This window comes from Jaculus jaculus, chromosome 6 (assembly GCF_020740685.1).
Source record: "Jaculus jaculus isolate mJacJac1 chromosome 6, mJacJac1.mat.Y.cur, whole genome shotgun sequence".
In the NCBI taxonomy this organism is placed as follows: Eukaryota; Metazoa; Chordata; class Mammalia; order Rodentia; family Dipodidae; genus Jaculus; species Jaculus jaculus.
Window position 1 is genome coordinate 113,537,055 of NC_059107.1, and position 23,912 is coordinate 113,560,966.

General features: G+C 42.4%; 1 protein-coding gene across 1 annotated transcript in view; it reads left to right on the top strand.

Moving 5' to 3' along the window:
• Positions 1-23,912, top strand: part of Myrfl (myelin regulatory factor like) — a 108,503-nt gene that overhangs the window by 29,012 nt on the left and 55,579 nt on the right. The window contains exons 7-12 of the mRNA XM_045152239.1: positions 5,154-5,304; positions 10,335-10,530; positions 12,719-12,795; positions 14,443-14,553; positions 16,023-16,113; positions 23,470-23,670. Of these exons, the coding sequence (XP_045008174.1) occupies positions 5,154-5,304; positions 10,335-10,530; positions 12,719-12,795; positions 14,443-14,553; positions 16,023-16,113; positions 23,470-23,670 (827 nt within the window). The remainder of the gene's footprint in view (positions 1-5,153; positions 5,305-10,334; positions 10,531-12,718; positions 12,796-14,442; positions 14,554-16,022; positions 16,114-23,469; positions 23,671-23,912) is intronic.

Consider the following 23,912-nt stretch of genomic DNA (forward strand, 5'->3'; position numbering starts at 1 on the left):
CAGGGTACCAGAAACTATTTGTTCTGTCCCCATGAGTCAGCTTGGCAAGAAGCCCAGGATCCCCTCTGGAGGCTCCCCCTCCTATTTTTGTCCCCACACTGAAGACGGATCCCCTGCTCTCAAAAGAGATGCCTGTGGCTTCTCACTAGATGGGGTTGCTGCCTTTACCTCTGACATACCCTACAGTTGGAGTTAACCCTTTCAGGGATGCATGGTTTCAGCTCTGGCTTCAGGGAACCATGCTATCTTCCCTGGGAGTGATGTGTTAGAACTGTACTAGGTATCCAACCCTTGTATAATGTGAACCTTTCATTCTCTCTTTTCTTTGCACATGGATCCACTATGACCAGCAGTCAACTATTTCTCCTCCACCCTAGAAAAAGAGAATGCTGATTCAATCCCCCCTTTTAGGTCTCTGTGTACCTCCCTGTGACAGGTTACTGTAGTTTGGGGGTCTCTGCATGTAGCTTGCAGGTGAAGCATAAACACTGAACAAATTTCTTGCTAGACAAGGGGACAGTCTGTCCACTCTAGTGAGAATGTCTCAGCTGCCCGCCTGGGGCATCAGACTTTTCAAGACTTCCCTCAAGGGGCCAGGCTGGTGTTGCTCAATTTGTCCTGGCCATTGTTAAGTTAGGCACCATCCTATGATGGATTTCCACTGCTGTCCTAGACAGGGCATTGGCTTTTCACCATCTTCAAAGAAAACTCTGAGAGAGCAACTGAACTTTCCAGACAGATACGAACCCCTGGATCCCTTAAGTCATTTTTAAAAGCCACTAAAAATCTGACTAAGGATAATTGGTTTCAGACAACTATTCAAGGATGAGAAATGAGCAAGTTCCCCGGACAAAATAAAATATAAGAAGAGCAAAGCAAGGATTCATTTTACCTAGATGCCATGTTTTCATTATGATTTTGACACACATTTTCTGTATTTGCTATTTAATTTGGTGTGGCAGAGACCATGTGCCTTTAGGAGCTCCCAGGGAAAAATACTTTGATAAGGAAAGGAAGAGCTTGCACTCATTGTAGAGCCAGGAATAGGAGTACCATTCTTTTTAAGTAGGAGAAGATAGTTTAAACCAACCAATAAGGCTTTATTGGTATATAAGTTCTTTTCTTGTTGCTGTGATAAAAAACCCTGACAAAGCAACTTAAGAGTGGAAAGGTTTATTTTGGCTCACGGTTTTGGTGTGCAGTCCACCATGGTGGGGTAGTCATGGCAGCAGGAGCACGAGGCAGTTGGGCATATTATATCCTTAGTCAGGAGCAGAAAGCAATGAGTGCTGGGGCTCAGCTTACTTTCTCCTTTGTATTCAGCTTGGGACCCTGGCCCATGGGATGATGCCATCCATATTTAGGGTGCGTATCTTCTGATCAATTAGATCTGCTTGGAAATGATAGGCACATCCATAGGTATGTTTCCATGGTAATCCTAAATCCCATCAAATTGAAAATAAAATTAAGCATCAAAGCAGGTGATCTTTTGCTAAGCACATTGAGCAAGTGTTCCAAGACCCCACTTATAAAGGTTGAAGTGCAGACTTGACTTGCTGGGCTGGTGTAAGCATGTGTAGAACATTGCAGAGAGAGAGAGAGAGAGGGAGAGGGAGAGAGAGAGAGAGAGTGGGCCACTAGCAGAATACTTCTGTTCCTTTGCTCCTGGCCCCATCTGAAATAAATGAAGACTCATGGCTTCCCTGGGAAGCTCCAACTCTCATCTATTTTGAACCTTAAATATGAAAGGCACAACCTTTGGGCCACAGTGAGAGGTACACTGCTAAACGTGCCGTGAGAGTTGGACAGATGCCCATCTCATCTTTCCAGCAGCTTGGGACCTTTAAAGCATGACCTTTCTTGATTATTTAAATAAGAACCATAATTTTCACTTCACTAATCCTTGAGATTCTTTTAAAGCAAAGCATACAGGATAGTTGGAAGGCATTCCAGCCATCAGCTGTCTCTGGGGGTTGGTACTTGGGCACTTTACCACCCTCCTACTTCTACTTCTGTCTGTGTTAGATTTTCCTCCAGAGATCCTCAGACTGCATGAAGGAGAGAGAGCAGTTTGAACCCCGAATCTTCTGCTTTACAGCTGCAACCCTGGGCAAGTTATGTCAGGTCTTGAACCTCAGTGTCCACTCTTGCTAATGAGATCAATCTTTGCCCCACAACCATGTCAGAAATGTTTGGGGGCATGTCCTTGGAGCATACCCCACAGCCAGTGCTACCACACCTAGGGATAGACCTAAGTGCAATGTGTGTACACACTCACCAGAGACACACTCGGGAATTTCCTTCACCGAGTTGCTCATAATTCCTTTAAACTAAGTGTCAAATGATTGTTAGTCACAGGTCATATAGTGGAGTATAATACAGTAATGAATAGGAACAAATAACTACCATTTGCAACAATAATATACAAATTTCATGATCATAATGTTGGGCACAAGACACCAACATGTAAAAGTTCATCTTATATTATTCTTTCTTTCATTATCCTTTTCTTCTTCCTTCCTTCCTCCATCTTCCATCTCTTTCTTTCTTTCTATCTTTCTTCTCTTTGTGGTGCTAGGGATAGGAGCTAGCACCTTGCTCACATTAAACAAATTCTCTATTACTGGGCTACATCCCCAGATGTATCATCTCATTTCTTTAAACTTCTCTGTACTGTCATATTGCATGATAGTGGTCAGCTTTAGGTAGGAGAAGGTAATTATTGGAAGGGAGCATGTGTGTGTCTCTGAGAGGGCTGAAAGTATCCTGTTGCTTGATCTGATGATAGTTATACAGTCAGATTCATCTTAGAAGAAAGTATAGCATTGTCTGTTCGGGGACTGATACTTTCCTTCATGACAAGTAAACTTCAATAAGGCAAGTCTCTCTATAAAGCTTCTCACCTTGTGGACGAGATAAGAGATGAGGTACTTAGAACTGCCTGGTGTGCAGAATGCACTCAGAAACTAGATGTCATTATTAGCAGTAATAAGAATGAGCCCACCATTGGGCCTTGGTCTCTAAGGCCTGACCAGCTTCTTGGCAGCTCCTGGGGGTGCCAGGGCTATGGATACTCCTGTTGGAGAGGCTACTCTGACACCTTTACTACTATGATGGGAAAGGACAGGAAATGCCTTCATCTTTGAGGACATTAGCAATGTCGTTGGCCTCCCTTTTAGCACCCTCCCTATCTGTGTCAAAAGGAACAGAGCTGGCCTTCGGCTGTGCAGCAGACACATTGCCTTTGCTGCCACAGGTGGGTAGGAAAGAAGCTGCATTATCTGGTCTTTAGTCAGGCGCACCAGGCAGTTCCTTCACAACAGATGGTTATATGAGGCCAAGATCAGAAGCACCAAGGCTTTTTAGGAATAATTGTGCTACCTTGCTACAACCCATAGAGGCAATAATGACAGTATCATCTGTAGCACTAAAGGCAATATACTATATAAGCACTTGCTGGTGGCAGACACTGGGCTAAGCACTTCTCAGGTCCTATTTCTGCATCTCTGCTGACAGCATGCACCTGGTGTTGGGTATGAGCGATGATGGGGTATTAAAGAGAGGAAACCACCACTGTAACAACTGGTGTAGTCAGCTCCACATTGCTGGGATGAACCTTCAAACCAGACACAGTTTATGGGAGGAATGGGGATTTACTTCAGGCTTACTGATCCAGAGGAAGCTCCATAAGAGTGGAAGGAGCTAAGCCCCTTTCACAGGTCCATGCAGAGAGAAAAACCACCGCCAGCACCACCCAACGCAAGCGCACTCTGCAAACCCCGGGCCGAGCTCCCTCTACACATCTCAGGCAGGCTAGAATTTAGATCTGCCCCAGCGACAATCCCCTTCCCTGAGCAGGAGTCTGCCTGACAGCGGCAGAAGCTGTAAGCCCAGGTTTTTGTTGTTGTTGTTGTTGTTGTTTTGTTTTGTTTTTGTTTTTTGAAGTAGGTCTAGCTCAGGCTGACCTGGAATTCACTATGTAGTTTCAGGGTGGCCTCGAACTCACGGCAATCCTCCCACCTCTGCCACCCGAGTGCTGGGATTAAAGGCGTGCACCACCCACTTTTAATAACACTGTCTGTTGGGAGACATAAATTCAAACTGCCACAGCAACAATAGAATTTTACATAACAATGATCCGAGGCTGAATTACCTGGTTTGGGAGGCATGCTAAATCAAAGAGGGATACCCTGCGAAAGTTATGCAGAAATAGTGGTTGCTGCTGTTAAGCTGCTCTGACTTGGCCGCTGCCTACACGCAGCGGTGTCCGTTTCACAGGGGCCTCTCTTGCTGCTCTGTCTTAGCTTGAACTTCTGGAAGCGCTTTCACTTTATTCTCTCTGTGGTGTCATGTTGCAAGGTGGGGCAGTAAACATGTTTTCAGTTTCTATTTTCATCTGAGGGAAGTAAGACTAAGTGCATGAATAATTCCTGTAAGTTCAAAAAGCTGGCCGGAGCCACAAAGACATATAACAAATTAGGATATATTTGCTGCAATGGGCAAACATAAAAAAGTAACCAAATGGTAAAAGAAAATATATGACCCCCACCCAAATAGCCCAAGGGATCTACTGGTTCCTATGACCCAGGAGTTTAGGGTTAGTCCCAGAACCAAGATCAAAACAGGGTCAGGTGCTACCATTGTCACCTCTGCCTTCCACTGGCTTCATTCCCAGATGGGCTTTTCCTTCATGTCCCCAAATGGTTCCAACAGCTCTTGGGAATAGATCTCACTTCAAACTTCATGGGAAAGAGGGAGCATCTTGGTACACACATTCCCTGTGCTTGGATTAGGCCATGCAGCCACCCTGATGCAAGTACTGGGTATTGTACATTGACTGATCCTGAGTCATCTACCCTCTTGTGGCTGGGCATGCACTTCAGTGAAACCACACAGACAGGAAGTGAGGAGAAGCTAAGCAGAAAGCAGCGCAGACATTGAGGATGAAATTTCCCAGCTGAGTACATGACTTCCCCTTGGAGATCGCTGACAAGTGTGCACTGGGACCAGGAGCTGCCTTCTGCTAACCAGCAGCTCCCACAGTCACTCTGCCGCACATGTGACCTGCACTTGACTTCCATGCAGCTCTTTGTGAGTCTGGGAGGAATAGTGTGGTAGGAAGACACTTAACCCACCTACTTATTTCTTTGCAGTGACGAGTAGGAATCATTACAGTGAAGTGCAGGACCAAGAGGACGAGGGGTCTAATGGAATGCCTGTGGACCAGTGCTCTCCTGTTCTAAAGTGGCAGCCATACCAAAGTGTCCCTTGGCATAGCTTATTAAACAGTCATTATGAAAAACTGTAAGTGGCCTTTGTGTATTCTGGAGCCTGGGGATCAGGGAGGCAGGGCTAAATCTCGAGACTGAATCCAAATACTTGGGCTTGGATATCCTTGGGCAAAAAGGGAAAAGGGGGTAGGGCACTGAGAAAGTGTCTACCCTATACCTTATGTTTTGCTTCTGGACTAATGACCAGTTAGGCTTCTGGTCTGTAAGAACCCAGACTCATAATTCTAACTCATCATAACTTACCCACTGACTAAGAGCTGGAGGGGAGAGGAAATCTTTCTAGGATAACATACCTAGTAAAAAACAAACAAACAAACAAAGAAAACAACAACCTAGAATATGGTGCTTTCTCCAGGCACATACCAAGGAATCCTGCAGTTAATTTATAGTACCACAGAGGACCTCTGTGGAGGGGTGGGGGTACATTAGGTTGGTTGCCAGTGACTTCCCCTAACATGTGATCTGCAAAGCAGTATTGTCAATCTGCATGTTTAGCCTGAAACTACTGTCAGTGGTTTCCTTATATTAAGAGATTAAAGTAGAATCATACAAATATTCCTAAGACTTTAAAAATGTCACCTTATTTTAGAACATTGTACTTTAAAATATAGTTTAAACAATTATTTACCTTAAATAGTCTCTAAGCCTTCTTGTTACTTCTTAGGGTATAATTTATCTAAGTAGTCAACAATTTTCCTTGACTATAAAGTGTCTCCTTAAAACACTAAAAATGTTAATAGTTAGAGTAGAATTTTTAAGTGATAAATACAACATGAAATGAGAAGCATTACACAATACTCTAGAGGACCTTCTTGAAATTCTCCAAATTCAGGTTTAGCAAAGCTTAACTAGGACCTTTATGTTGGATGGACTAGAAAGAAGAAATATTTTCTGGGCTGGAGAGATGGCTTGGTGGTTAAACACTTGCCTGTGAAGCCTAAGGACCCTGGTTTGAGGCTCAGTTCCCCAGGACCCATGTTAGCCAGATGCACAAGGGGGCGCACGCATCCGGAGTTTGTTTGCAGTGGCTGGAGGCCCTGGTGCGCCCATTCTCTCTCTCTCTCTGTCACTCTCAAATAAATAAATAAAAATGTATTTTAAAAAACTTTAAAGAAATATTTTCCTTCAAACCAATTGCAGGGAGTTAAAACAGATTTGGGGAGTTGGGTTTAACAGGCAATGAAAGGAAGGTAAGTCCTCACCGTATCCCTGAAATGCCACAACTGTGTCTTTGCTGCAGTGTGTAATCAAAAAATAAAGGTTTCTGCCAGGCATGGTGGCACACGCCTTTAATCCCAGCACTTAGGAGGCAGCATCGCCAAAAATTCGAGGCCACCCTAAGACTCCATAGTGAATTCCAGGTCAGCCTGGGCTAGAGTGAGACCCTACCTCGCAAAACCAAAAAAAGAAGGGGGGTTCTAAATCTTGGTTTTGAGTCCGAGTCCTCCCGTTATTATCTTCTGGGTAGCAATCCATGTGCTTGAAGCACAGGTTCCACACATAGGTGTGTGTTTTAGTAAAAATGTTGAATGCATTTCTGTCTATGCATCTGAGTTGATGAACTTTTTAAAGGTAGGCATTATTTCTCTGCTTACCTGAAGAGACTTAAAAGAAAAACTCATTTCGGCAGGCTGCCACTGTCCAGCTGACCTGGAAATAAAGGAGAACACAGATGACATAGACTCGAAGGTATCTAGGTAGATTTATTTTGAATACTTAGCAGTAATTCACTTTCCCTAAATAAAAAGGGAAGATAAAAGTCCTGAAATTAGATAAGTGAAGCTCTCCTGATTTCACTACTCTCATTGAGATAAAAAATCACTTGTTTGTTTATAGATAATTATGTTTAATTTGTCACAAAATGTTGTTTCATTAGATTACCTAAAAGCAATGAGACTAAGGGATACAAATTTTATTAAACCTTTTTTTCTGAGTGATGTTTCAAACCTATCTTATAAAAGAACTCCTTAAAGCCAGTTTTGTTGACTTGCTCAATTTCTGATGCCAAAAGCACAGCTGTCTTTCTTAGGTGAAGGGATAGATTTCTGGCCAGAGATTAGCATTCAACATTCAGGATAATCTTCAATATAATTACTATTGGTTGATATAGTTTCTGCTTATAGCTGTTCTTAAATTCAGGTTAATACTGACATCTGAGCTGTAAACTCACCTTCTTCTTTCAGGAGTTTTGACAGTGAAGTATGAAACATGACAAAAATATTCCTTTTATATCCTCAGCCAAGAAAGTTCTTATTACCTCTTATAGTAAAGTAGATATAATTCCATCCATCAGCCTTTTGTCCAGAGTTTCTTAAACTTTTTCTACTTGTGACCCCTTTTCACAGGTATATCGGTATATAAAATGGGAACACAAACCAAATGTTTACTGAGAACAAATCATGAAGGGTTTGTTTTAAAACAATTTTTGGGTCATACAAACTGGTGCATGCTTTTAATCCCAGCACTCGGGAGGCAGAGGTAGGAGGATCATCATGAATTCAAGACCACCCTGAGACTACATAGTGAATTCCAGGTCAGGTTGTGCCAGAGTGAGATCATACCTCAAAAAAACAAAACAACAACAACAACAAAAAAAAAACACAACAAATTTTGGTATTCATATAATTGTATAATTTTTGAAGATGGAAGAAAAATTGTGAGCTAACAAGATGGATATGCTTGCTAATTTTAATATACAGAATCAAATTTCAGCTGAATATTTGATACTGTGAGACACAATGCATTTGCAATGCTTTTCAGAGTTGAATGATATTTTGATTTTATAATTGTCAATGTTGAGAACAGAACTTTGCATAAATAGGTAGTATAAAATGGCAGAAGTATATGTAGAGTCATGTCAGAAATGGTTGGACATTCTTCCTTAATCCCAAGTAAATTCATTTAACTATTTTTTAATGAAAGTTAAGTTGGCAAGTTAAATAGTATTTTTAAAACTCAAACTTTCTAGAGATGGCTTAGCGGTTAAGCGCTTGCCTGTGAAGCCTTAGGACCCCGGTTCGAGGCTCGGTTCCCCAGGTCCCACGTTAGCCAGATGCACAAGGGGGCGCACGCGTCTGGAGTTCGTTTGCAGAGGCTGGAGGCCCTGGCACGCCCATTCTCTCTCTCTCCCTCTATCTGTCTTTCTCTCTGTGTCTGTCGCTCTCAAATAAATAAATAAATAAATAAATAATTTAAAAAAAACCCTCAAACTTTCTAATACAATACAATCCAAATATATAGTAATTTGACGCATCCTGGCGATGGTAGAGAAATATTGAAAGTCTTTATTTCCTGTTTTCCTATAAGAGCAGAAGCTTTGTACAATAAAGGCACCACAATTCATAACATGCAGTAGTCTTATTTGTGAGCTGAAGTGTTTCAGGTAGCTTTCATTGGCCATGCATGGTGGGATGGCTTACACATTGAAAAGTGGACACATTGAATGTTCAAAACCAAGGCTGAGCAGGGCGTGGTGGCACATACCTTTACTCCCAGCACTCCAGGAAGCAGAGGTAGGAGGATACTGTGAGTTTGAGACCAGCCTAGGACTATAGAGTAAGCTGCAGGTCAGCCTGGGCTAGAGTGAGACCCTATCTAGAAATATAAAACAAAAGTAAACCATAAAGCAAAGAACCAAGGCTGCAGTGTACAGGAGAGAGTAGCCAGAAACACCTGAGATTCATACATGCTTTATTTTAAATTGATTTTTGGTCATTGTTTGGTCCCTACACTTTTTACTATTCCTGTTTTTTGTAACCCCACATGTGGTCTGTGTGGGTATGGGAATATGACTTATAGTTTGAGAAGCTGTGCTTTAGATGAGCACTAAAAGGTAAATCGTGGAAACCCAAGTTAATATAAAGTTCCCAGAGAACATAAGATATGTAGTCTTTATAAAATTCTTCATTCAATGGATTTTCCTATTGCTGCTGGTGGGCACTGTGATTGCCAAGCCTTTGACTGATCAGTTCCTTGAAGATAATCAATGATCCACTGGGGAGGGGCTTAACTTGCAAAAAACATTCGCTTTCCAAGAGATCCCCTAGTCTTTCTTTGTTTCTGGAATGAGAGTAAAATTTCAAGCTCTGTACTGTCTCTGCTCACGCTCAGGCTCTCAGGAGGCAGAAAGGTCATGGCAAAGCAGTGCGTACTGCCCCTCTGCTCAGCCTTCTGCGGAGGGCTTCGCTCCTGAACAGAACAACAAAAACCCTTCTTGGGACTCTTGATAAGTTAAAAATCATGCTCTCCATCTACAATATGTACAAGAAAATCTCACTGAAGAATTTCCCAACTTTTACATTTTACGCATCTAATGTGTCTCATTTATTGACATTTTAAAAGTTTTTCTCTTAAACAGATTGTACACAAAGCATGGCTATTAGAAATACTAAGTAAAGCATGTCTGATTAGTAACCCACTGCCACCAATTCCTTCCTGCAGAAGAAGTTTCCAAGGTAGATTTCCAGTGTCGCTACTAGATAGGAAAGATCAAAAGACTGTCCTCTAGGGAAGCGGGGTTTGCAGCCAGGTGATGCCGTATCTGGCTCTGGGTGGTTTGGTTTAAAATTGTTACTGGAAGTTCTGGACAGTCTGCTATGTCATAGAACAGCCAATAAACTGAAGATTTGTTCATCTAAGTGGCCTCAACTAAGGTGCTGTTGATGAAATTTAGAGGGTTCTTTTAAAGGAAGAAAAAGTCCATCCTTACTTTGAGCAAAGTGCTGACTTCTCAATTTCTAGCTTATGTCTTTCCATTGTATCGTGGAGTCAAGTTAAGAATTCAGAAAGCACAAAGCAGAAAGGCAGTGCAAGGAAGCTGGGCTTGCACTGGGCAGAACTGTCCTTTGTAGGAAGATAAAAGGTCAGCTATGCTTTCAAATAGAATTTTTATTTTTTTCAGTGGAAACTCAGGAAATCAGTTGATTAATTATAGTAAAAGGCACTTTCCATGATACCTTTCTTTAAATGTTCATATGATTGATATTATCAATAAATATGTACAAAAGTGTTGTGAAATTGGTTTGTTGATTCCTCTTTTTATAGACCTGATGTGGGCTATCGAGTTGTCACAGACAAAGGATTTAATTTCTCACCAGTAGATGAAGCTTTTGTCTGCCAAAAGAAGAACCATTTTCAGATAACCATCCACATCCAAGTTTGGGGAAGTCCAAAATTTGTTAAAACCCAAATGGGTCTAAAGCCAATAGAAACGTTTTACTTGAAGGCTTTTGGAATTAAGGTAAATGCCTTATTTAGTTTAATTTAATTCAACCAACATTTATCAAGGGTTTCAAGTGTCCATTGCTGCATGATCCCAATCTCAAGCTTGCATGACATGAAGATAAAGCAGTTATGTATCTGGGCAGCAAATCTGCAGGTTGGCCAGGCTTTGTTATGACAACCCATGTCTTCCCTTCAGACATCAACTGGAAGAGCTCAGCAGGCCACTTCCAAGATGCATTACTCACATGCCAGTCACCGTTGAGCAGGCTATTTTCAAGATGTAATAAAAAATATTTATTAAATTATCATCTTATATATAGCTCCTCTGGAAAGGAGTGTTCATTATATTCATATTTCATTCAACTGGCTAACGTCAGCTTAGATGTGGAGTTTTCTAAAATGAGTTTCTTGCCACATCAACTGCATTTGCTCCCAATTTAGCTCTTAAAACAAAACAAAGTAAAGCACAACAAAAAATAAATAAATACAAATAAGAAGTAATCAAAGAACAGCGAGAAGATACATTTTTCTGACGATGGAAGTAATGTGATTTCAATGTGAAAAATTTAAAGAAACTGATTAAAATTCATTTCTAGTTGGGATCTACCATTTGTTAAACTAATTTTACTATTGTTAAGATTTATTTTATATTGCTAATATTAGATTATGAAAACAGGTGAAATTATTAAGTATCCCATAAAATATTTTTTACAAAGATATAGTTTTCCATTGTATGGATACATGTGCATTACTGTATCATGGGAAATTCCATTTCTAATCTTTTTAGTCTCATGCTCTACTGACTAAGCTAGCTGGGCAGCCCCATCTCTAGTTTTTACAGTCGTTAGACTAGTGAACGTCTGTGTATATCCATGTATGCATGAGGACAAATGCCAAAAGGAGAATTTGATGTTGGCTGCTCATTTGCTTTCCAGAAAGATTGTTCCACCGTGAGTCCCCACGTGCTGCGTATCGCAGGTGGGTCTCACAAGCCTCGGCCATTACTCGTGGACTAGCAGATGTATGTAGCACAAGCAGGATAAACATCAGTTCCTACGGTTTACTTATTTGCTTGTTTCTTCAGTATAAGCACCATAGCCAGGATTTTGCTAAGAGAGAGAGGGAACAAGCACTGTACAGCTGAGCTACATCCCAGTCTTTTGTCTTCGTTTTGATGTAGGGCCTCAGTTAGTTGCTCCTGTTGTCCTTGTACTCCCTTTGTAGCCCAAGCAGGCTGTGAACTTGTGATCCTCCTATGCTCCCAAGCCCAGTGACTTGTTAATTTTATTCACTTTTTAAAATTATAACAATATTATACATGAACAATTATTACATGTACATTTATATTTGTATTATATACAAATATATATGTATACATAAATATATATTTATATTGTATACATGTTTATAACTACATTAACAAGTATTAATTTTATTTTTTTTTTCTTTTTTTTTTTTTTTTTTAAATTTTTGTTTATTTATTTTATTTGAGAGTGACAGATGGAGAGAGAAAGGCAGAGAGAGAGAGAGACAGAGACAGAGAGGGAGGGAGGGAGGATGGGCACGCCAGGGCCTCCAGCCGCTGCAAACGAACTCTAGACGTGTGCGTCCCCTTGTGCATCTGGCCAACGTGGGTCCTGGGGAATGGAGCCTCGAACCGGGGTCCTTAGGCTTCACAGGCAAGCGTTTAACCGCTAAGCCATCTCTCCAGCCCCAAGTATTAATTTTATATGTGGTGGAATTCACTGTGCTAATACTTTCATACATAATGCATTGCTCGTGTCCACCCACAATTTTGATTATTTCTTTCCTGTAATCCTTACAGTACTGCCCGGAGCATAGTAAGCGCTAAGTGCTGATAGAATGAATGAATATACACATCCTTTGAGTTGCCTGTTCATGGTTTTTGCTGCTGGTGTTCTCATCATGTAGCATATTCTGTACTCGTTGTTTACTTGAATAACTCTGTTGTCTTGTGTTTTCATTGCTTAATTCTACAGGCATCGCTCTCATTTCTTATCTGCTTGTGGTCAGAGTCCATTGTCTTGTATGACTTTTCAGGAATTCATACTTCCCACTCACAGTCTTAGCATGGTGCCTTGGAAATACTTTTAAGTACTTGAACATTCTCTACTAATGAATATTATTATTAATAAATTAACTAACTTATTAAGTAACAAATTTACTTTTGTTGTTCTATGCAGGTAGAAGCCACCAATCAAATAATTGCTATTGAACAGTCCCAAGCAGACAGAAGCAAAAAATTTTTTAATCCTGTTAAGTAAGATTTTTTTTTCTGCATATTATGGTGAATATTTTGGGAAGAAGGTCTATCATCTAATTAATTTTGTTTATTTAGAGTAAAACCTGAGCTGGAGAGATGGTTCAGCAGTAAAGCTGTTCATTTGCAAAGTCTGCTGGCCTGGGGTTCAATTCCCCAGCACACATGTAAAACAGACACAAAAATCGGTGCAAGTGTCTGGAGTTCATTAATAGGGGCAAGAGGCCCTGGTGTGCCCATACTACCTCTATCTCAAATAAAAAATATAAAGTGAACACACTGTAGAGTTTAAACTGATAATAGGATATTAATATTATGAATGCAAATAAAGTTGTGGCTGGCCGTGGTGGCGCACACATTTAATCCCAGAGCTCAGGAGGCAGACAGGATCACCGTGAGTTCGAGGCAACCCTGAAACTACATAGTGAATTCCAGGTGAGCCTAGGCTACAGTGAGACCCTGCCTTGAAAAACCAAATAATAATGATAATAAAATTGTAAAAATGCATTGAAGTCGTTGCAAAAATTCCTTATGAAAATGTCCATTTAAAAATAATTGTATAATTTTTTAAAAAATTTATTTATTTATTTATTTGAGAGCGACAGACACAGACAGAAAGACAGGTAGAGGGAGAGAGAATGGGCGCGCCAGGGCTTCCAGCCTCTGCAAACAAACTCCAGATGCGTGCGCCCCGTTGTGCATCTGGCTGACGTGGGACCTGGGGAACCGAGCCTCGAACAGGGGTCCTTAGGCTTCACAGGCAAGCGCTTAACCGCTAAGCCATCTCTCCAGCCCAATTGTATAATTTTTTATTACTAACAATTATGCTAACAAGTTGGTACTTTCAGACAGACTATAGCTAGGTCTGTTGCTTTTTCAATTAGGTTAGTATAGTGCTGACTGAATTAACTTCAAAGTTTCAAATGCATGCTATGCATACAATTCATCTTTTTCTTATTTTTAAGGCTACATTGACAGATGACAGAATGGGTCCCAAGAGAAAGCTTGTAACTGTGGTAGTACCAAAGCACGATTGAATTTCAAAGTTAGAGCCCTCCCTCTAGAATGGCCTGGGGTAAGGTCTGTTCCTGGGAGATGGACGTGAGACAGCTCGGGCTGGCCCACAGTCATCCCGTTTGGGCTGGCAACATGGCCCTCCACTTTGAGCAGCTCATATAACCTGCCATGCAGACCAGGCACTAGAGCAAACCCAGCACTTGACCTGCCTGGTGTACCTGCCTTGTCCTTCATTTTCCTTTGATCATATGCATGAAAGAGAAGCCAAGGCATTTATGAAGGACCTAGAGGCGGTGCCTGTGAGGAGGGGGGACGAGACCAACAGTGGGGCACAGGTGAAAGCCATCTTTTAGCCCCACTGTGGAGACAGACCACCTGTGGAGGCCCTCTATGAGTCAGAAGCTCAGGGTGGAGCTTTTGCTAACAAAGGGCCATTCTGTGCCCTGCCCTAGTGACTACTCCTGCCTGCAGGGATGTGGATTGTTGACTGATAACCAGTGTGGTGAGAATGAAGGACCAGACATACTTGAGAGTCTAAGAATGGATTAACATGATCATCAGAGACTCTGTTTACTTCCAGCCTGTTGATATTTCTGCTGTTTTTTTTTTTTTCTTTTCTTTTCTTTTTAGAATTGACCTTCTGGCTGACCAGGTTACCAGGGTAACGCTGGGAAGATTACACTTCAGCGAAACCACAGCAAACAATATGAGAAAAAAGGGGAAGCCCAATCCTGACCAGAGGTACTGGTGTCACTGTGAACACAGGGTGGCCAGGCACATTACCTGACCAAGAAGTGGCCTCCAAGCCCCTCTGCTCCTCTTGGCCTAACCAGCCATCAAAATGGTCTTCCTTAATCAGATTTTCTCCTTACTCGGACTCAGTGTTTTAATGTACACACACACACACACACACACACACCTTTCTTTCCCCATTCTTACTCTCAGTAATGCCCATCTTCTTGCTCTGCCTGGTTGCTTCCTGATTTTCAGTGTAGCTGTTTGTGCCTCATTACCATCTTTGCTTGAGTACCAACTGTACTTCTCAAAACTGTGTGCTGGTCCAGAAACTGCCATAACCTTTTTAATTAAAAAAGAAAAAGAAAAACTAGGAATGGTGGCACATACCTGTAATTCCAACACTTGGGAGATAGAGGCAAAAGGATCTTGAGTCCGAGGACAGCCTGGACTACATACTGAGACTCTGTCAAACACAAAACAAAAACAAAAAAGGAAGAAAGACAAAGGAAAGAAATTTGGTACCATAATTTAGATCTGTGAATCCCAAAGTGTGGTCCCAGGACTAGCAGAGACAGCAATACCTGAGCCCTTTCAGAAATAAAAGTTCTCAAGACTCACCAAAGACTGCTTGGATCAAAACTTTGCCAAGTTGAGCTTAGCAATTGTATTTTAACAAACTCTCCAGGTGATTTTCATGCACACTGAAATTTGCGAACTGCTAGCTATTTATTTTATTGTTTGGTGTATGTGTGTTTATGTTCATGTATGTGAGTGTGGGCACACATCACAACACATGTGTGGAGATCAGAGGACAACTTTTGTGCATTGGTCCTCATCTTCTATCTTTTTATTTATTCATTTATTGATTGATTGATTGATTGAGGTAGGGTCTTGCTCTAGTACAGGCTGACTGGGAAATCACTATGTAGTCTCAGTGTGGCCTCAAACTCAGGGCAATCCACCTACCTCTGCCTCCTGAGTGCTGGCATTAAAGGTGTGTGCCACCATGCCTGGCCCCCTTCAACTTCTTTTGAGGGAGTGTCTCTAATTGTTTGCTGCTGTGTCCAGCAGGCCAGCTATTCCATAAGCTTCAAGAAATTCTCTGTTTTCCTTCCCCCATTTTGCTTTAGGTGTTCTGCAATTACAAAAGCCCATCATAACCTCTGGTTTTAATTTGAAGTCTGGGGAATCTGATTTTAGGTCCTCAAGCTTATGCTTTCCTTTGGCCTGCAAAAACAGCTTCTAGACATATCCTGAACCAGGAAGAAGACCCACCTGGGACAAGAGCAAGCCAGCCGACTGCTCTCCCATTTCACTGGGGTGCCAGGGAAAGTAGGAGGGCAAGGGCAGTCCTCAAGTGAGCAAACTCATCTAGGGGAGATGACGACCTATGACCTGTCAGCCGGTATTTGTGCACAAGTGGCTTCTCTGTCCCCTGATGTGCTGGCATCCGTCTGCTGTTTCTGAATTAGATACTTCATGTTGGTGGTTGGACTGTATGCTGCTAACCAAGACCAGTTCTATCTGTTGGCTGCCCACATCTCTGAAAGGATCATTGTAAGGGTAAGCTCAGTTTTTTGTTTTTTTTTTTATTCTACATGCTTCTCTTTCCTGTTGAAAGGCTTTGAATTTTCAGTGACATACTTGATATTTCTTCACTGATGATGATGGTAATAATGAAACAGCAGGAATGATCATTTTTGGTTTTACACAGTGGTTCTCAATCAATCAAGGCAATTTTTGTTTTTTTGTTTTTGTTTTTCGAGGTGGGGTCTTGCTCTAGCCCAGGTTGACCTGGAATTCACTATGGAGTCTCAGGGTGGCCTCGAACTCACGGCAATCCTCCTACCTCTGCCTCCCGAGTGCTGGGATTAAAGGCGTGTGCCACCATGCCCAGCCCAATGCAGTTTTGTCCATAAGGGATCATTTGGCAATATGTGGAAACATTTTTGGTTGTCACAACTGGAACCCTAGTCCTGTGTAGGGAGCAGGGCCAGATCTCAGTACCTCTCGATGCACAGGAACCTCCTTCCCCTCAGAGTTCTTCCTCCCTAATGTCCAAGGCACCGAGGTTGAGAACTCCTGACTCCTCCTCCTCTGGGTTCGAAGCACTGAGCTAGACATGGGTACATGACACCATTTTACACTGCTGTGCATTTTCATTATGTTCTCATGCAGCAGAACCAAGGCTCAGGAAGCTAATTTATCCATAGTCACACAGCTTGAAAATAATGGAGTTACAACCTGGCTCTCTCTGACCCTGAGCCTGCAGTGGGGAAAATGCCAGGAAGGTTTTCCATGCCCGGAAGTACGCGGTAGCCCCAGGGCATCTGGGCTACAGCCTCAACTAGGCTTAGCACATTTGCTGGAGGGTCACAGCTGTGGACAAGCATCTTGGCAGCCAGGAGGACATAAAACTGTGGGCGGCCGCAGCTGTGTGGGTCCAGGCTGGCTGCTGCTGCGAATGCCACAGGTGTGAGGTCACAGGTAACCACAGGCCCAGCAGCCCTGGGACGCCTGCCTTGTCACAGGTCTTTGAAAGTGACACAGGGGGTTGGACAGACTCCACTGGTAAAACCGTTCACCGCGGGCCATGTTCACAGCTGCCACGCTGAAGCCCTGGGGACACATCTGCCCACTGGAGGAAATGGTGTCTCTCCTTGCCTGCCTGGAGCAGCTCTGCAACAAAGGACCTTCCCTAATTGTCTCAGTCAATTAAGAATAACACGCCGCCTAAGAGTGGAAGTCCTTCAGTTACTTCTCCAAAAGCTATCCCCTCCAAATGTCTAAGGCTTTATTGGAGGTGAAGTAATGATGTAAAATACTTGCATACTCACTTCTTCCTGGAAAAGGACCACCATTCACCGTGCAGCCACAGGCTGTGAACATAACCCGAGGCAAAGACAGGCAGGGCTATTATTGGCTACGTCTCTGTCACAGGTCAGGGCCATCCTGGACTTGCCACTTGGTGTGTTCGGGGATTGCTTTGCTGTGCTGACCAATCCAATCTGAAGTCTGGAAACCTGGGTTTGGTCATTGTTTCTGGTTTCTCTTTAGAAGGAATGGAGATAGACAGTGTCACTCTTTTGCAAGTCAGCATATAGCCTAATGCTCAGGACAGGGCTGCTCAGGGCTGTGTGACTCCTTCGTGAATGAGGCAGTCTGCTAGTCACCTGCATACTTTGAATAATGTGCCTCCTGGAGCAGGTTTCTCCGTTAGTTGTGGGCAGTGTCTGTAGCGCTGTGCATGTCCACACAGCAGCGTGGACAGGAAGGAGCTCGGCTCACTAGCATTTTGTTAAGTGAAAATTCTGTTAACTGGAACCTCCCAATATCCAAAGCACAAAGATCATTAGATTATATGATGACTTGAGGCAACCTAAAGTTTCTGTAATTCACAGTTAGTCTAAATATGGAACATATTAAATTGTACTTAGCAGAGATTGGGAGTCACATTGTTTACTCAATTTTTATTTTAAAGATACAATTATATCTCAGAGTTGGTAGCTTTATCTTAGCTATTTTTATATTTTATTTTTATTTATTTATTTGAGAGAGATAAATAGGGAGAGAGAGAAGGAGAGAGAGTGAGAATGGGCACATGAGGTCCTCTGGCCACTGCAGACAAACTCCAGATGCATGCACCCCTTGTGCCTCTGGCTTACATGGGTCCTGGGAATTGAACCTGGGTCCTTTGGCTTTGCAGGCAAGTGCCTTAACCACTAAGCCATCTTTCCAGCCCTTGGCTGTTATTTTTGAGCATATCCTGCAGGAGAAGTGTACTGGGCACCACAAAGCTTACTCGAAAAGAATGAGAAGGATAATGATAATACTAACAACAATCTTCATACACCCAATTATACTTTTTTGTCCTAGTCCTCCAAACCAGAGAAGTGAAAATAAATGCAAACTTCCTGGTTTATTTAAATGGTTAAATTTTTCCAACCAGAGGAAAAAATACTGGACATATTAAAATGACATTTTAGAAATGTTTGTAGTATGCTTCCTGGCCCTGACACTCTAGAATGGACCATCCAGGTATGTGGTGTATCCATGTGGATTGAGAAGAGGGCCAGTAAGCTTACATTCTACCCAAGAGCCAACTGAAGCTAAGGCCATTGCTTGGTTCTGCTAGTTGGAGTGGCAGAACAACGATCAGGAAGGAAAATTCAGTAAATTACAAAGCTTGATCACATTAAGTGAAGAGCTGGAAGCTACCTGGTCTGGATTCATCTTGCGGTTGTGAAGCACTTAGTCTAATGGTAGAGATGAACAGTTTACTCTCTGGCACAAGTGGTCATATGAGGGCTGTGCTTTGATGAGATTCTGGCCCCAAGGAGTTGTCCAGGATACCAAGATTGTCAGGATCCTCCTTGGAGAGGGAATGGTGTGCAGAAGCAGTAATTGTCCATCTGTGTTTGTCAGTCATTACAGCTTTAGAAATATATTATATTCCTGTGGTGTAAATGGACCAATTTAATGGAAATGAAGGTTTAGTGCAAAGAACAGATTTGCTTCTCCAGTGGCTGAGCTTGGGAGCCTTCTCCAGCAGAGCTCATTCAGGCTGTTAGTGACTAGACTATCCTTCAGCTCTGCTTTCCTTATGAAACACTTTGTTAGACTTGGTGTAGAGTGCTGTGTTGAAGCAGGAGGGACAATTATTTTTGTCGGCCTTTCCCAGACACTCCAGTATTTCCTTCCTTCGAACATAAGTAAATTATTTAAATTTCTTTCCCAGGAGATAAGAAATGTCCACATTTCCAAAAAGTTCTCTGTTCCTTCTCTGCAAACCACGCTGAGGTAGGAAGCCAACATTAGGGGTAGAGAAGGCAATGGCATTTGTAAGGATAGCAGAGGATAAGGATAAGCAGTAGTAAGTACCAGTTTATTTTCATGGGCTCCTGCCTATTTCCAGACACAAACCTCCTTTCCCTCTCCCAACACACATGTGCATGTGCATGTGCATGCACGCACGCACGCACACACACACACACACACACAAACACACCCTTTGTCTACCTACAAAAGTCACTGTGGAATGATGTCTATCTTAGTGTACAGATGCAACAGAGCTAGAAAAGGGTTGACTCGTGGCAAGGAGAATGTGGACTAAAAACATACTTCTCCAGGCTGGAAAGATGGCTCAGTGGGAAACAGCATTTCCTGTGCAAGGATTAGGGCCTAAGGGGCCTTGGGGGCCCCAAGACTGCCTGAGTTGATTCACGCCACCCATATAAACAGCTGAGAGTGGCCATGTGAGTCTGTAAATGCAGTCCTGTTTGGAGCAGATATGGGGGAATCACTGGAGCTTGTGAAAGGGCAGGTTCTGGAATCAGTGAGAAATTTGGTTTCAAGGATCCATGAAGATGAATGGCGAAGGTGGAGACTCTCCTCTGGCCTTCACCAGCATCTGTACACACATGTGCATACACACCACACACACTACTACTACACACATGCAAAAAAGAGTATTTCTTGGGCTGGAGAGATGGCTTAGTGGTTAAGGCACTTTCCTGCCAAGCCTAAGGACTCATGTGTGACTCTCCAAGTCTCACATAAGCCAGACGCACAAGGTGAGGCAAGTGTGCAAGGTTGCACAAGCACACTAGGTGGTGCACACGTCTGGTATTTGATTATAGTGGCTAGAGGGCCTGGCATGCCAATTCTCTAAAAAAGGGCCAGTCTGTTGGGCTTGCCTTAAAACAACAACAACAACAACAACAACAAAATAAAACAGCTTTTCTCCTAGCCGGGCATGGTGGCACATGCCTTTGATCCTAGCACTCAGGAGGCAGAGGTAGGAGGATCATTGTGATTTCGAGGCTAACCTGAGATGACCTAGTGAATATCACGTCAGCCTGGGAGAGAGTGAGACCCTACCTCAAAAAATATATATATATGTATATATATATTTCTCCGGACTGGTGTGGTGACCCATACTTGAAATCTTAGCACTTAGGAATCTGAGGCAGAAGGATCTCAAGTTCAAGGCCTGTAACAGGACCTGCAAACATAGACACCTGAGTCCATCCCTAGAGTTCTCATGGAATAGGTCAAGGATGCCAGAGAATATGCATTTCTAAGAAGCTCCTGTCCACCACTGAGGCACTTATTTGCAAACTACACTTCTTTTTTTCTTTGCTTTTATTTTCGAGGTAGGGTCTTACTCTAGCACAGGCTGACCTGAAATTCACTATGTGGTCTCAGGCTGGCCTCAAACTCACAGCAATCCTCCTACCTCTGCCTCTCTAGTGCTGGGATTAAAGATATGTGGCACCACACCTGGCTTGCCAAGCCCACTTCATAACATGGGTAGAGAGCATCTCTAGGCCTATTTTATGACTCTCTCAGAAGGTATAAAAATTGATTTCCTAAGTGTGCCCTTCCTCAGGTCAACCTCTTATGTTAATAGTTCTTTGGCTGTGTTTTAGACTCACAAGCAATGACAAAACAAATAAATTCTGGGTTTTTTGTTTTTTTTTTTCATTCCAGGCTTGAGTAGGTCTCAATTTACTTCAGATGCTGTTTTCTACCCCAGACACCTGCAGGGGGCGCCCTTTACATTGCATTCTTCCTGAATGGCATCCCCAAGAATTGTGTAACTCTGCAGGGGTGTTGCTAATGGGAGTAAGTGACCATAGGTTAAGCACTGATTGCTGTGTCCAATAGCACATGCTGAGGATGAATTTGTGACTATTCTCAATTCTGCTTATGGTTCACGCACACATGATTTCACTTAACCCCTCGCTGCCCCTGTGAGATGGTAACGATGGCATGTTTGTCCTTATTTCTCACAGGAGGATGGATGGTTGGATAGAAAGATTCATGGTGGATGAAAGGTCATATAACCAGTTGATATCATTAACTGGACTATAATATTCAGGCTTATTCTAAACATATAAGACTGTGAGATGGCATTTTATAAATTTTAATGAGTTCATTTTGGTGTTTGATATCGATCAACCACTACTGAACCTCATGTGAATACAAACTTATAATTCTGGAGAGAGTTGGTACACGACAGTTTGCTTTGGCACGTGAAGATTATAGAGTCCAGAGAAGGGAAGCAAGTTCATAGATCTTGTAGTCATATTTCCCTTTTAGGATGAGGGCCTTTCCTCAGGGTCCCTTGTAGATCAGTGTCCCTTTTCAAAATGATTGGAATGTATTTTAGGAAGTAGAGCTTTTTCCTCATGAAAGCCAAGTGAAAATGTGCAGTTGTTCCAAAAAAATCAAATCGACTTGCATCTACTGTTTCGCTATCACTACCATCATGATAGTGATTATCCTAAGTCTCATTAACAACAACAAAAAAGTCCAGCACTGTTCTATTTTGTTTCTTTGAAGAGGCTCACCACTATGCTCAGCAGAGAACTCAATGCATCCACATTTCTATGCCATACCTTTGGACTTGGCTCATTGCTCACCATAAAGGAACTTGACTCACAGCCATTTTACCATTCACACACAAGAGGGTTTCAGGGATCTTGAAGAAACCTCGTGTTCAAGTGAATTTACACTGAACAATGCTCAGGGCTGGGACCATATATTCTTCCTCTGTGAAGTGTCAGTGGATTTGTCTTCCATGCAGCCGAGGCTTCAGGCAGGAGATAATGGGATAGGAAGTTGAAGATTCCTGAACATTCTTCAACTGAAACCAAACCAAGAGCAAAACTTGACTGTTGTAGTCATTTAAAAGTGTGTAACATGTGCACATGACATGACATTAAATACTAAGAAAGCTTCTAGCACCCCATCTTCCCACACCTCTTTCTAGGTTCCTAGCCTCTGTCCTTGAGCAAACCATTGTGATGACTCCAGAGGTAACCTTGCATGTTCACATGCTGAGCTTGCACATCCCGTGGACCACAGGAAGGCAAACAGTGACATCACTGTAGTATGGTGCTGCCTGTTGAGATGGTCAGGATCCCAACTGTCTGGATTTGTGACAACCTGCTACACACATACACATCACACTTATGAGAATATATCATCATTTTATAAAGCAAATTCATTGTTCTATGAGAACTTTGAGAGATTTGCTTTTGGACATACATTCAGCAGCTACAAGGAAACAGCGAAGACAGAGAACAATGGAAAATTCTTTGGCAAAGGACTCTGAGTAAAAGGTCTATACCTTTGATGAGCCCAGTCGTTTCATTTGGGATGCTTTAAGGCCTTCAAGGTTGCTTCTAGACAATAATACTAAATAGTAAAGTTAGCATCATTACTTAACAATCAGAGGAGACACAGTTCCAGTTTTAGGGCTGATGAGCTACATTCTTAGGCAATTTATGCTTTCAGAGTGTTGCTATCAGTAAGAGGAGGTAATTGTGCCTATATCATAGAATTGCAGTGCGGATTAGCACTCAAAAGTGTAGCTGTTATTATTCTTCCTTCAGTATTGCGTTTAGGGAGTAGTTAAGGTATATTAAATATATTTCTATTACTATTTGCTTGTCAATTGCTTGTGAAATCATAAGTACAAATCCTTATAAAGGGCTACTTAAATGCCAGGTATTTTTATTTATCTGAGCTTTAAAAACTTGTATGTTTTTCTGATATAATGTTTTGATTTTAAATTATTATAATCATTATCTCTGAAAACAGTCATTTTAAGTTTTGTTTTCCACTTTTAAAAAAACACCATCCACCTGAGATAACAGAACACATTTTCAATCCCACAGAATTGCAACAGAGATAGAATATTCTCCACCATGGCATACAAAGCTCCCACTGTTGGGGGCCTCCCTGGCCTCCTGGGCCCCAGAGTTATTTACATATATCAGACAGTTCTACCCACTGTAGGGATCCCATGGGGAAGACTCAGATAACATTCTGCTTGCTTTTGCTTTGAGAACTCATGATCGCTTCTTCTTGCTACTGTAACTTTAATCATAATGCATTGTGTTTCTCTAGGCCTCCAACCCTGGGCAGTTTGAAAATGACAGTGATGCATTGTGGCAGCGAGGACAAGTTCCAGAATCTGTCGTCTGTCATGGTCGAGTAGGAATCAACACAGATGCACCCGACGAAGCCCTGGTTGTCTGTGGCAACATGAAAGTAATGGGGACCATCATGCATCCCTCTGACAGGCGGGTGAAGCAGCGTATCCAGGAGGTGAGCTCAGGGCTGGCCACCGTGCAGTCGGGTGTCTGGGTGCTCCTGGTCTGACGCACCTGGCTGGGACATATTTATGTTGTTCATAAATGATGACGGCTGGAGCCACTGGGCATTTTACTGAAATTATGAAATTATGAATCCCCTGAGGTCGGGATTATTTGATACGATCAGTGGGTAGTGGCCACGTAACATTGGGGTCACACATAGCACATCTCAGAGCTGTTTTCCACAGGCCCTTG